This window comes from Camelus dromedarius, chromosome 3 (assembly GCF_036321535.1).
Source record: "Camelus dromedarius isolate mCamDro1 chromosome 3, mCamDro1.pat, whole genome shotgun sequence".
Lineage (NCBI taxonomy): Eukaryota > Metazoa > Chordata > Mammalia > Artiodactyla > Camelidae > Camelus > Camelus dromedarius.
Window position 1 is genome coordinate 38,821,171 of NC_087438.1, and position 15,089 is coordinate 38,836,259.

At 36.6% G+C, this 15,089-nt stretch overlaps 1 protein-coding gene across 5 annotated transcripts in view; it reads right to left on the reverse strand.

Annotated features, from left to right (window-relative positions):
• PDE4D (phosphodiesterase 4D) overlaps window positions 1-15,089 on the reverse strand; it is a 1,287,753-nt gene that overhangs the window by 241,033 nt on the left and 1,031,631 nt on the right. Inside the window, exon 1 of one of the 5 annotated variants that reach the window (XM_010974891.3) lies at window positions 12,055-13,066. The exons of the other annotated variants lie outside the window; for them this stretch is intronic. Within the exon in view, the coding sequence (XP_010973193.2) occupies window positions 12,055-12,119 (65 nt within the window). The 5' untranslated portion in view covers window positions 12,120-13,066. Of the gene's footprint in view, window positions 1-12,054; window positions 13,067-15,089 lie in introns of those variants that run through there. 5 annotated transcript variants of the gene reach the window in all.

The following is a 15,089-nucleotide window of genomic DNA, read 5'->3' on the forward strand; positions in this document are numbered from 1 at the left end:
TTTTAAAAATTAAAAAATAAAAAATAAAAGCAGATTGGAACATTTTCTTTGTGATGTAGAACAACTCCCCGTTCTCTCTTCAAGCAACAGACAGATGTTGGATACTGCTGACGTAACAGACACTGCGCTGGGCACACAAGTACAAAGATGGATAAACCCAGTCTACCCCCTCCAACACACTCACAGTCCCAGAGGAGAGGCAGGCGAGGCAGCAGACAATTGTTGCAACACTTCTAGAGCTGTGACAGAGAAATGTACCAGGTCTCAAGAGAACACAGAGAAGGGAGTTTTAATTCTGACTGGGGAGGTCTAGGGAGGCTTCCCAAAAAAAGTCCATTGAGGCTGAATGTAAGCAAACAAAAATCTAAGCAGAGTTTGTACATTAAACTATATTCAAAGGATTACTGTAAATTGACAACAGTTTTAATTGCTCATATTGTCCAATACACCAAATATGATCTAAACCATTAGCATAAATAATTTTTACCCTGGATTTATATTTCAAACAAATTGCTTAATGAACTATACACTAGTGAGCATGAATGAACTATATACAACTACATCAACACGGGATAAACTCTTGAACATCAATTTGCCAGGAAAAAAAAAACAATCAGCCACAAAATATTACAAACTGTATTACTCCTTTTATATAAAATTCAAGAGTAGAAAATAGTATTTTTCTGTGATTTTTAAAATTCAGATAGTTGTTATACTTGGTGTAGGTGGCCAGTAGCTGAATGGGACACAAAGGTGGCTTTAGGGCTGTTGGTAGCATTATTTTTAATCTGGATGGTGACTACAAGGGTGGCCACTGATAATGAGAATGACTTATCTTCCTTTCTTTGGTTTTCAATAACCCAAAAGAGTTTTTATGGTTTCTGATTTGCACACATATTCTTCATAGGTGATAAATTACTAAAAACATGTCAAACATTTCTAAAAAGTATACACATATATGTGTATGTATGTATAAATCCTACTTTTCCCACAACTTTATTTGTATGCACATTTCATGGCAGAGTTTAGATATCAAGAATTATATTATGAGACCACCAGGGACACTTAAATGGCAAGTAGTCACATGACACTTGTCTTCTCTTCTCTGGTGGACATCACTAACTGATGGTAGCACTGTTTTTCTCTAAGTCCCAGTGCAGCACCCCATACTTTATTCCATGTGGCTACTGCTAGCTGACCACAGATGAAAATGATTAGCCATTTTGGTTTTAAACAATGGGGACTAATTCTTTTGCTGTTTACATAAGACCTTACAATTAAGGACAAATTTCACATATATTTCCAGGTCAGGGTATAATTTCACACCTATATATGTAAAATCATTTTCCCAATTATAATAACACCTTTATAAAGTCATGTTTGCTAACAGCCTGTTTTATGCTTTTTTGTGTTTTAGATTACCATAGAAACAATTACTGATTCATATATAATTAGACACAATTTAAACAACAGGACTCAGAAAAACAATAGGGATTATTTTTCCCAAGCACAGATTCAGGGAATCTTTATGGCCCAATCTTTCCCCCAAAGTTGTTAATCACGATAAAGTAATTCTTTTACACATTTTTATTGGTAACTACTCATAGTAAAATAAGTGGACATCAGAGACAATGGAATGCTAACTGGTTGTGCTTACTGAACCACTGCATTCATTACATTTCTAGCCTCTATGCTTTTCGGCTTATCCTGAAGCAATACTTTGGGCCACAGGAACAGACCTTCCATCCAGATCCCATTTTTTGCCTGCTGTCTTTCTAGAAACAGAAGGTGAAAGAGGCTTAAGCCCTTTTTGCTGAACTAGGATGTCAGGGTCAATTAAAGCGAAGTCCTACCCAGTCTGGGGTCTGCTAAGGAGGATGAGACTCAGGCTACAGAGATAACAATCTGTGAATTATACAACCCAGGATGCAGTAAGGATAAAAGGAGGAGGGGATCTGGAAAGGTAGGGAAGGCCTGGCAGGGAGATACAGTAAGGCTGAACCACCAGGCAATCCCAAGTAGGAGGGTTAGAAAGTCTTTACACGGATGCATCTATGGATAAAGTCCAGCCTCCCAGCCCCTTCTTTCAGATTAAACCCCCGCCTAGGACTGCCTCCCTAGGGGGTTCTGAGCAACTGTTAAATAACCAAATCAGAGGCATTTTAGCTTTCAGTTGATCACTTCTTATTCTGCCACTTTCTCTATGTGGTTTACTTCTCTGATCCACCTGAATAGAAGTATGTCTTCTTTCAATCACAGTGTTAATGTGATTTACCCAGAACACCTAGCTTTGTAGAAAAGTTTGGTGTCCAAGAAGACTGCCTTATGGAAAACAAGCCCGCCTTATGGAAAATAAGCCCTTATAGACTGAATCAGTTTCACATTTATATATATATATATATATATATATATATATATATATATATATATATATATGAAATAATTCTTGATTATTTAAAAATTTTCACTAATGTACAAACTTGAAAAATGCATAATATAAGCTAACATTTCCTGGCACTCACAAGGAATCAACTACTGTGCTAAGAATTTTAAGTTAATTAACCCATGTGACATGGTAAGTTGCTAAATGTAACATTTAATCATTTTAAAAAGCCATGTGAATTCATGAAATTCTCTTATTTGCCATACAATCTTGGGTGAGTTTACTTCACTAGTCTATCAAATGAGGAATAATAAGAATGGGTGACTCAGAGGATTTATGATGAGGACTTGATGGGCTAATTCTTGTCAAATGCACGGCCTGGTACCTGTACAGGGTAAGCACTCAGAAAGCAGCAATTACAGTTATTTTTACTTCTGTGAAGCCTCCATTGGGAGAACAGAGAGAAGTAAAGTGAGAATTTCAAGGCATGAATTTTAGCAACTTAATTAGGTAGGTGACTTTAAAAAAAAAAAATAGAACGATCAGAGTCCAGTTATCTGAGGACTCCGGTCAAAGCGATGTCTTGAATTTCCTTCAAGAGAATGCTGAGGCCTCAACCTCCACATCTCTTCATGCATATTCATCCAGTCCAATTTTTTGAGAAGTTACAACAGAATTACCATAGTATGAGCTAACTTCACAGACATAAATTTAAGAATTACATTTAACTCCCATACAAATTATAACTAGAACTGCTTTCACCCATTTAATGGATGGAATAAGTTTTGGCTATTTGATCTCAAACTTCAGGTTTGAGTTTTGAAAAAATATTTCTCCAACAAAACCTGTCACCACAAAAGCACTGACATTGTTTCTAACAATTTTCCTATTTGACTAGAAATGTTAAAGACTAGCAAAACTTTCCTATTTCCAAAATGGGGTCAAGAATGGGAAGAATTAGATTATATGTTATTCTCTGTGGTTTGGTTCATTTCAAAGATTTTTATGATTCTACTCACTGGTCAAATGCCAGAGAGGAAGAAGACAGTTCAACTTATGGTCTGACTGGGGGAGAGAGTCAATAAAGTGACCATATCAGGAACCAGCTAGATCTCTAGAGAACAAGGCGGGGTTAAAGTCCACTTTCTACTTCACCCATCCTTATGGTCCATGGTGGAAGGCTTGTGTGCAAATCTCAAGAAAGATGGCAGACAAATAAAAAAAGTTCTTTTCTCTTGAGATGCACAAGGTTAAAAGGAGAAACATAGAACAATCAGGGAAGGAAGGAAAGACATAAGCTGATCAAGTTTTTGAACACCACGAGGCCAAACCATGTGTTGCCAAAGCAGTGGAGAAAGCAGGGAAAAGCAAATAAAACAAGAACAACAATAGTAACAATGACAAATGTGGGATCTGGAACTAGATCATGTTTTCTTCAGCACTGTGATTTATGAACTGTGTGACTTCAATTTTAGCTCATGGAGTCACTGTGAGCTAAATCGTGTAGAGCATCAAGTCCAATGTCTGACAAAGAGTATGTCTCAATACTGAGCTATCACCAGTACAAGGATTGCCACTTCTAACTATCACTGCCTATCACTCCTAAGACTATCACTGTAGACTGAGGAGCTGCTGTCCTAGCAAGATGGTGGTCCAGTTGCCAATCAGTTACCTGCTGTTCCACGATACAGTTACATCAGAAGAAACATTGCTAGAATGCTACTGGCTAAAAGCTGACACATTTTGCAATAATTCTTCCTAACTATAACAGTCTCAATCATATAAATCCCTCAATACAAAGGATAAATTCTGTACCACATTGCAATGGAATGAAATCATGGATGTGAGGAATTACTATTTTCCATATTCCATATACACATGAACACTTCACACATACTAATTTTAAAAAGTTGAATTTCTCATCTTGAATGTATTTTAAACAGGACAGAGAATTAGGCACAATGGGAACAAAGGCTCATCTGTGTGAAGGACAATTACATACTGAAACTATGTTTTAGGAAACATTTCTTTTAACAAGTCACACTGGTTCCATCTCTTTTACAGTTCAAAATGTAATATAAAATGAAAAAAGACTAAGAAGTCACTTACTAGCAGTTTTCAAACATCATAAAGGAAAATCTACTTATCTATTGATTCACTACCGCTATATCCACTGATAAACCATAGGAAGAAATGGGTTAAATTTTAAGCAAGGGAGATTAGTATTAGATATAAACAAAACGTTAATTGTGTGGGTTGTAAAACATCAGGACCTTTCCTGGAAGGAAGCTTTGGAAGCTATAATCCCAGTGTGTGTATATTCTACGCTCAGTTTCTAGTTTTCTCATTTCTTGTTCTCTCCCTCGGAAAGACTTGAAGTAGACTTTATCCTCTGGCAGAAGTTCTTAGTGCTGAGATGAGGGGGAGGAAAAAAACAAAAAACAAAAAACCGCATCTTCTACATTCAAGTCCTTTACTGGAGCTTCTGCCAGAAGGTGGCAGTGTGATTAAACAGGGCTGCGCACTAAACGGTAGATGTCTGATTCAAATGGGCTGCGGTTCTTCTATACTGGCCTCCCCTCTATCCTTCCCTCCTACTTCTGTAGCTGCTCCTTCAGCCCTTTTCCACAATCTTGCCCTTATTGTTTCTCACTTTTATTCTGAAGATCAGCTTAGCTTAGCTTTCCCCAAATCCACATCCTCACCCATCACCCAGGATGCTCCCAGGAGAGTCAACTGACCTTCGGAAGGTTGAAGGTAGATAATAAATACATATCATTCTTATTTCTCCTGTTATGCTAAGAAGCGCATCCCTAGGTTCTGGGATTCTCCCTATTCTCCATACTTCTGAAGGACTTCCTAGTTTAGGCCAAACTTGACCATGGAGCAAGGCAATTTGAGAGCTGAGACATATTACAGGCATAGCCTCCCATTAGTGATATTTCCTTGGTTACAGTTAATGGTACCTTATCCAGGCTCACTATCTTGTGCCCCTGTGATTCCCCAGGCTTTCTGTGGGCCCTGATCCCTGGAGAGACTTGGTACTTTGGGCTAGAGCATCCTTTACTTCTGCCATCCATTTTCTAATACATCTTCAACCTCTGTTTTATCTTTTGAAAAGCTGGAAAATCTCCAGAAAAGCCGGATAATCTCCGGAAAAGCCCCTTTAAAAAAAACTATGTTGGCTTTCAATTAAGACTGTGCTTTCTTTGTGACTACAGTCTTCACTAGCCTAGTTAACAGCCTCCAGATTTCATTCTTGCTACCTTTATCCAGGCTTTCACAATTCTGTATGTTTAGTATTAGGATTCTTCAGAATATTCATACATCCCTCTCAGGCATCTTTCCCTAAGGAAAATCTCCTTGAGCCTCTTCAGCTTCAGCTTAGAATCTAGTTTTCTCAGTCTTGCTAGAGGCAGTCGGATGGATCCATGACTAACCATTCCTGTACCCATGATTACGTTCATGACCTCATTCCTTCTGATTTAATAAAATTCACTACATGATTGAAATGACTAACAGAGGGACTAATAAGCAAGCTTATTCAGTAAAGACCTATGCTGAAAGGCAAGTTTCAGTGATGGGGCCAAAACCATGTAAGAAAAGAGTAGATTCCAGGTGGGACTAAATGTTGCTGCACACATGATCACAGCCAGTTTTATCCACGTGGAGCCTGCAGAGTGCATGGGAGCTGATAAGAGTGTTTCACAGGGCAATGTTACCTATGAACTTTATTCAGCAGAGACATGAGAGAAAAAGTGGTTTGAGAGCCCCATTTAAAAATACCCAAACTAAAGAAACCTTTCTTCTGAAGAATTCAATACTAATTCAGCATTTCTTTACCAACTGCCATATTGAATTCCTGACTGGTCAGCTATCTGTATATTTAATAAGCGATGATTTTCCCAGCCAAAATAAGTTTAGAATAAATTTGTAAAAAATAAGAATATGCTAAAGAAAACGAAAGGATCTTGACTATTATAACTCTCCTGTGATTTCCCGGAAGTGAGAATTGTCCCATAATGCTGAAGTCTTTCAAGTCTTTGAACTGTTGTTATTTGAACTTCCCAGGAAGTTTAATTACCACCAAATTTATTCCAGACCACGTAGGGGTAGAGAAAATACACATGACTCTAGTGGTAGGGCAGCCCTATAGAAAGTAGACCTATAAAGGATCATAGTGGTCTATTAGCTAAGTGGCTTTCAAACAGTAGTCCTTGGAACCTAGAGCTCCTTAGAGGCGTTGCAAGGATGGGGATTGGGTTGCGGTGGGGGAGAGGGTAAAGATGCTAACTCAGTGGCTCTTTTACTGTTCTATGTATGTTTATGTATTTTTACTCATATATACCATACATATGTATCTTTTTATAAATTTATCTTTATATACCAAACATACATACAATACACTCCCTTATGTATATTAGCATAGCATTTGTAAAAAGTGTTCATTGACAATACATGTTTGAAGTTCACTGACCTAACTCATCCCCTTTACTTTACAGATGAATAAACCTGGCTAGAGAGGGACTAGGTGGCTTCTCCAGGGACACAAAGCAAGAGAGAAGTAGGATGGACAAATGACTTTTTCAGAGAATTTCATAATTTATGACTTTAAAGAGTAAATCTATCTGTGATCCACTCTTTGTTTCCCTGGCATTAAAACATTATTCATGTTTTAAATAATATTCAAGGTATTTAAATGTCTTCTCTTAAGAGCTGTTTAGGTCTATATGAACAGACCTATAACAGATATGAAACAAAGGTAGGTAATAGGATCAAAAATGTCAACTGCATGTTTAAAACTCTAAACTAACCCTGAAAACAGTCACTTCCCTAAGCCAAGTTACAGTGTACACAGAACAAGCAGGAAGTATGCAAATTCCATTTGTTTTTCCATTTACAAAAGCTGGTAAGATAAAAGATACAGGAAGGAAGATTTTGTACCTTTTTCAAAGTTTACTTAAAACAGTATGAAACTTTGTACAAAGTCTGAGATATAGTACCTGTTTCTTTCCTTAAGCCTTACAGAGCTTATAGAGAACAAAGTAAAACTGTCCAACATAATTGGAAAGAAAATCTATTCAGAAGTGGGAAGCACTGAATTTTGCTCTGTATTTCTCGATAATAGAGAAGAGATGAACTTATTTGCTACCAGCATAGAATATACTGGCCCAGAGTTTACAATTACAAAAGTCAAACAGTCACTCTTCAACACCCAACATCAGCCTTAAACTTCATAGGCTACCATACCTCTAAAAAGACAACTTCCAATTTATTTCTGGAATCGCCCAATCTCTAACCAAATGTTTTAGTGCCTTTAGATATATCCACAAGATAGGCAATTTCACAGTCATTAGATATGACAATTATGTAGATAGGAGAGGGAAGCAATACGCGGAAGTAAGGAGAGTACTGTCCTTGGAGTAGACCGATGTGGGTTCAGATCCTGGCCCTCCCCGGCGGCCAAAGGGCTTTGTTCAAGTTACTTCATCTCTTAGGTTCACTGCCTCTTCTGTAACCTGTGAACAACTCCTTCCCTTCATTGTTGTCATAAGAACTAAACAAGATACTGTATGTAAAATTCTCCACAGAGTTCTCATTCGTAAAAGATACTCAATAGAATGAAAGCCACAAGTATTATTACTGGAAAAGTAGAGAAATGCTGACATGTAAATGAAGCTGCAGAGCACAGAACTAGTACTGAGGGCCATTTAAGACATGTTAGGTAAAAAAATGAGAATAGCTGAGGATGGGATTAGTGGGGGTTATAAGCAATTTTTCCTCCAAAATATGACTGTTGTTACATATTGTTTTATATTTCATTATAAAACTAGTAGTCTGCTCAAATATTTTTACTATGATCATGAGGCCAAAACAAGAATTCTCAGCCAGCCTGAACTTTTATAACCTTAGGAGGAGAGAGTTAATGGAAAAAAGAAATCATTTATTGATCTGAGAAGCAACGTTATTCAGAAAATCGTACCTGTTCAGTATTGAAATGCTATTGGCCATATTTTGGACACTGAGCAAATTTCTGTTTACCAGGTAAACAGGTATCTACACATATAAAGATAAGCTTGCTAAGGCAAATTGTAATTATATTTTTTAAACATTTAAAATTTCATGTATAATATTTGCTCGATGAAAAAGTTCATATGATATAGTACAGTGACAAGAAGAGAGAAAATCTCTCTACTGCTATTCTTGCCATTTTTACCCTAAAAGGTAACCACTACCAAAGGCTTGGGACAGGGCCCTCCAGACTTTTTTCCTATGTCTATAAGCCTAAGTACAATTTTTACGTATTTAATAATCTGCTTCAAAATTTCCGTTAGAAAAAACCCACAGTCATATTTTAAACAGTAGCATCTCCTTTTCCCCCCGGATTACATAGTGAACAATCTTAAATATCACAAGTATATGTCAAATAATGAATGTCTGGCAGTAGAAAAGAACAAAGTCCAGTTTTATTGACCACAGTTCTCTTTATATTTACGTTTAGAAGGCTAATTATTTTTTACTTAAACTGAATTACAGAAATCTTGGTTAGATTAATGAGACGTACCACTGGGATATGTTTGTAAATGGTAAAATGCTATAGGATTATAATTTTATTATAATATATAATTACTGAGTAAATCTAAATTTAAGACATGTAAAATTAAAATATTTATGTTAATGTAAGTGCCTCATTGTTTTCTCATTTAGAATTTAAAGGTAGAGTTTCTTTACTGAAATGACTGAAATAGAAAGGCACAGGATTCCCCAGTCAATGAATTTGCTAATTTTATTATCTTTGTAACATAAGAAAACACATATATCAATTTCATGCAGATTTTTAAAAGAATGCTAAAGGATGAATAGCATAGTCACATTCTGCTAGAACCTGGCACATAGTAGTTACTCAGTAAATATCTGCTGAATAGATAAAAGTAACCTAGTATTTATACTTATTATATAATATTTTAAATTTGTGACACCTATATTACAAGGAAACATTAATTTCAAGATTATTTTTATTTAATTTTTTTGAAATTCAAATTATTTTAACTATAAATAAAACTTGTTTTTTAAGGAGATGAATTAAGAGGAAAGGTATATAATATCATTCATTAGGAATATGCCATGAAATTCCTTTTTAAAATGGGACTATCTCATAGGGATTTAATCAGGGCTGTAAACTATAAGTTAATGTGAACTGTTTTTTACGGTACTGGCTGGAGAGAAACAGGGAAAAGTAATTTGAAGCATTGGATTCTTGCAGAAGGCAGTTAGCAAACTTGCAAAGGTAGCATTTAGTTTGGAGGCATCCAAGGGGAAAATAGAGAGTTTTTTAGAGAAAATGGGCCAATGGAACAGAAAATAGATTTACATAAGCAGAATTAAGATGGTAAAGGCAAAAGATGGTTCTCCAAAAACAAAGTATTCTCAAGCGCAGAATGAAATAAAATCATCTGAAAAAGGAATATTTATTTGGTCTCTCAAGTGGAAGTCAGCTGTTAAGAGGATGAAGTAGGTTTTCGCTTTTGAAAAGGAATCAGGGTTGGGGTGGGGAAGTTAGAACAGAAAAGCTGGTGAGAGGACACTGTCCCACAGAACTCTCTGGGGCATGTACGTGTAGATGTACAGGGAGAGAAAGGGCTGCTTTTTTTGGTAACCAAGTGAACATATATATGTGTGTGCATCTATATGTATACAGATACACAGGTATATTTCCTCTATATACCTTATCTGTAATCTATATAGATTCTACTATATATAGATATAAATAAATAAATGTATGTGTAGCATTTGAACGATAAACGGGATAAGAAAACTGTTAAACTGTAATTACAGCAATTACAACCTTAGGTCAAATGATTTAAAGGCAGCAGTGATGCACCCAAACAGTTGTATTATTAATAAGTCAGATGTAAGATTAATAACTGGGAAGGTTTCTGTAGTGTGCTGTTAGGAATCATTAGCGTGGAGACATTTATCTCTTATATAAACACCATTCTGACCCAAACACTATGCAAAATAGTTAAAATCAAGTGGAACAATATACACAATCATAAATCAACACTAAAAATATATTTTGAATTGTGGCCCTATTTATTTATGAAAATACCTTCTATAATTAAGAATAATAGAATAGTTGTGGATAAAAATAGACTGTAACAATCTCAGAGGAGTAAAGGATGTCAATGTTACTATTCTCCAGAAATGAACTAATTGTTGCTGATTGAACCCTGACTTTGGAAATAAGTCCTGCAGAATTTTAGGCAAAAAGGGAAGTAGGCTCGTTAAATATTATTTACTTAAGTATAAGAGCCTTTTCCACGTAGGCAGGATAGAAATCACAAGTAAATAAAATTCTCTCATTTTATAAATTCTGACTACCCATTTACATTAAAGATTTATACTAGCTATGGTAATTAATAAAAGGATTCTACCTATTTCCCAGTATTTATTATTTGGCATAAAATAGCCTCAAAATTTATTTGGAGATGCAATCTTTTCTTTAAATAAACTCAAGGAAGAATTTATTGCATGTATTCTTTTATCACAAAAAATCACAACTGATGTAAGAGATGAGAGGTGGATCTATACTTTATGAAAACTCACAGAAATACCACTGAAGGGACAATTCTAGTCTCCTATAAAACACTAGTATAATAACAGCAAATGATAGCCCCACCACTAAATGTGGGCTGAATTCCTTATGCAAATAACGTGAGTATTTATCTGTGTGTTTGCCTGCTTAGATTATTATACACAATATATTTTGCCTGCCTGCTTCCATCTTATCCCCTACAGCTACCTTCAATCATTGCTTTTATTTCTCCTGTCTGAAAAAGGATTGTTTCCACTCCAAAGAGGTGAGCTTAGTTATTTACAATCACTAAGATAAAATAAAGTTAACTTCTGAAACAGCCAAAGAATATTTTGTAAATAACTATTTTAGACACAAAAGTTACTTTATTGAGAAAATATTCCTTAGGGACCATATGCCTATGAGCATATCAAACAATACTGAAGAAATGGTAGAATTAAATATTAGAATATATTGAAATTAACATACTTTTCATTAGGATGAAAATAGTAAAATTACCAAAAAATGTAATTATCAGGGGACATTACAGTAACAAAATAAAGCACAGGAGATTCTTGGATGATAAGCCACCTGATACACATTTAGCCATATAGTTAAATTCAAGCTGGTTCGTATGATTAATATCTACAACATTATCAATTTCTCTGACACATCTGTGCTAAAAGCCAAGGTACTACTTCTAAAGACCACGGCAAAGACTGCCAACTACCAGTCTGCTTGCACCAGGAAAGAAAGATAAGAAAACAAGCAACCAAATTAGACAGTGAAAAATGGTAAGTTTTCATTTTCTAAACTCCCAACATATTTGCAAGTTTCCTCTTCTAAAAATTGTCACCAGATGAATCGCCATAGTCCACATGGAGTTAAAAAAAAAAGTGAGAGCACCCCTGTTTTTAGAGGAGACAAAATCAGGCACAAAATAGAGAATAAAAGTGTCATTAACACTGTGATCTTTTTCACAAAGCCCAAACATCACACCTAACACTTGAACCTCGTCAGCAATTACTAAATACTCCAGTATTACGTCAATCTTAAAAGGAAAGAAAGGGAGAAGCAAGAGAGAAAAGCACGTTACCACACTCCCTCTGAAGTCCTCAGGGAACTTGTAGACCGGGATCTTGGCTTCATAATAATGCTCATTTTGGGGGGAAAAAAAGAAAAAGAAAAAAAAAATCTTCTAGTATTTTGATTAATACATTTCAGCTGTGTTTCTACAAAGATGGCTTGAAATACATTCCATTTCCAAGGGAGGCTGCTTGAAGAAATCCAAATTTCCCAGAGTCCAACTCCTGTCCGCAGTCCAGCACAGAGGGAAACTTCTAAGACACAGGAACGTTTTCCTCTTTCATACTGAATTTACTCCAGCATTAGGCAGTTCGGAAGTGACAGTTTGTTTTCTGTTTTGCATTGCCAAGGGAGGAACTGGATTTTGAATCTATTCTTCACTGGTCACAAGGGCAACCAACACAGTGAAAGAGCTACTTGATCTCATCTTTTCTGCAATTCCATAGTAACAGGCTTAAAGGGTTCTGACACTCTAAAAGTGCTCAGGTAGACAGAAAGGAAACGGAAAAAGACCGCGAGGTGCTGTAACACCGGAGAGCTGTCAGGGAAGTTCCATTTCAGGGCGACCACAGGAAAACACTCTTCTCCGGGAGCCAAGAAGTCAGGGAAGGAACAAAGCTCTCCACACTTGGGTTGGGCCCACTGCTATACCTGTGAATGTAATTTCTGTTGTGTCCCCTGCTTAGAATCTGACTCCAAGCCTTTGTGAATGAGAACTATCATTCAATCTCACCAGGCAGAAAGTATTCCTCAAGGGCTGTATGACGTCCGTCCGTAGGAAGGCAGTTCAAAACATAGCAGGGAAGTGAGAGAGTAAAAAAAAAAAAACAAAAAAAACAGGCACCCAGCCGATCTAGTCAATTGCTGAAACTTACAAAGCTTAGGAGCTGACTCCAGCCAGAGACCAGGAGTGTAAACCAGCCAAGCAGACAGAAGACATCTCGAAACTTACAAAACCATTTCCTCCTGTGGGAAATGAGGTGTCTATGTTATTCAGGGTAAGTTTCTCTGGGCACCTTTATAAGGAACACACCCCTTTACCATAGACTTGTTTATCTTCCCTCAAAAAAAAAAAAAAAAAAAAGAAAGAAAAGAAAGAAAGAATCATTTTCTCCAAGTACTACACTGAGAACTAAAATTTCTAGTCCAAAGCAAAGTTGAGAGGACTTGGGGACTTAGCAGCAGTTCATTTTGAGCATATTTAATGAAATGTTACGCTTTGGGGATGTTTGTAGAGACGCAAACTGCCTCTTAAAAATTCAACAGAATGTAGCAGGCATAATTACATCAGGTCCTGCTTCAATGTTTAACTGAAAAAACTAATGTATTGTTGCTGGACAAGTGGCTACACGAACTGAGGCTGTTCCCTTGCACAACATTTTCTAAACCTTATTTTTTTTTTTTGAAAATCATATGCAAATTTCACTAATTTCTATACATGAAGACTCTGGGTTTGCAAACTCCTAACAGCTCTTCAGTAAGGAATGAAGCTTGTATCAAACCACCTCAACATCTCTCCTTATTGTGAAGACCAATCCCTGCCTCACTTCCTACATCTGAAATAAAAACTGTTCTCTTATAGTAGGCATAGTCTAAACTGATCCGAATTGCTTCTAAGAGAATGACCTCCTTTGCCTATCCTTCTGAACATTTGCACCAAGGCTAGACTTTCTCATCTGGGAGTGTCAACTTCAGTTATTTCACACGTAAATTATCAAATGAAAATAATTTCAGCATTCTGATTCCTTAAATGACATTAGTGAGTACGTTGGCTCTCTAGTCTGACGTGAAAGTGGTATTTATTTAGCATTTGCAGGCAGGATGTTAAAGTGCAATTGTGACCCACCCAAAGGACTTGGAAAATTAATGTAGTAAGGCATCTCGCCAGAGCTCCGGCTGCTTATTACAACAAACACTTCAGCTCCTCCCCTGGTCACACTTCAAGGTGCATTTATGATTTAGTCTCCTCTTAGTGACCCACAGGCCTCTCAAGGTAAATGCCAATAAATTGTTTGCCATATACTTATCTGCTTAAGCAGTTCAGTTTTCTGATGACTGTTCATGGACATTCACATATTCTTGGCTCTGTCCCATGTTAAATATATTCCTGCCACTTAAAAGCAGGTTAACCAAACACATGTTTTTAGAAAATCGAAAGTTGGAGAGACCACTACTCATGTTTTGGAGGGAGGGGGCTTACAACAAGAGCTTTATCTTTTTTCTTGGAATTTTAATGCGGGACAAAAAAATACTCAAATTGAGTAAAGTAACCAACTGCTATTGTTTATTTGAAGCTCTATCCTCTTCCATGTAAAGTCTAGCAAATATCTTCTGGTTGCCATTTTAGAAAGAAAATGATCGTGATTGCAAACTGTAATGTTGGAATGTTGTGTGTTAAATTCTCCTGAAAGAATTGGTCCTGTGTTCTACCATCCCCCAGAAGGCAAATCTGTCCCAGTGAGATTATGTCGCTCACTGCCATGCCCTTCCCATCACAAACACGTCTTTAACCTCTAGATTAGCACTGCCCTGTGTGCTGCTCATGTTACACATATTCCAAGAATCTGTCTCTGAAAATCCTAGCCCATGTGTTGGGTATCTCCTAAACACTATACAACAGTCCCATAGTGACTAATATATCATTTTTGTCCCCAAAGAAAACAAGTTGAAGTGGGGAATCTGACAACATACACAACTCACCAGAATACTCAAAGCTCCTGGACTGGTACCCTGAGGCTGCCATCACAGAAGAAGAGAGATGAACAGCACTACCAGGCCACTGAGATTTACATTTGTATTTCTGCTTCTACCCCTAACATGTAAGATGACAAAATGATAATAGTTTTTAAAAACCCTATTAGTACTTGTTCAATATTACAGTGTTTTCTTCATTCTAAGGTAATGTTCACAGGAAAATTTCTGCAGTAATGCTTTATAAGCTGAGTGTTGCATATTTTTTCCTCTGAAAAGCTTCTCAGAATGGAGAGGTATGACACTACCCCCCACCCCCTGCTGTTATCATACAAATATATGATGGTGTCCATG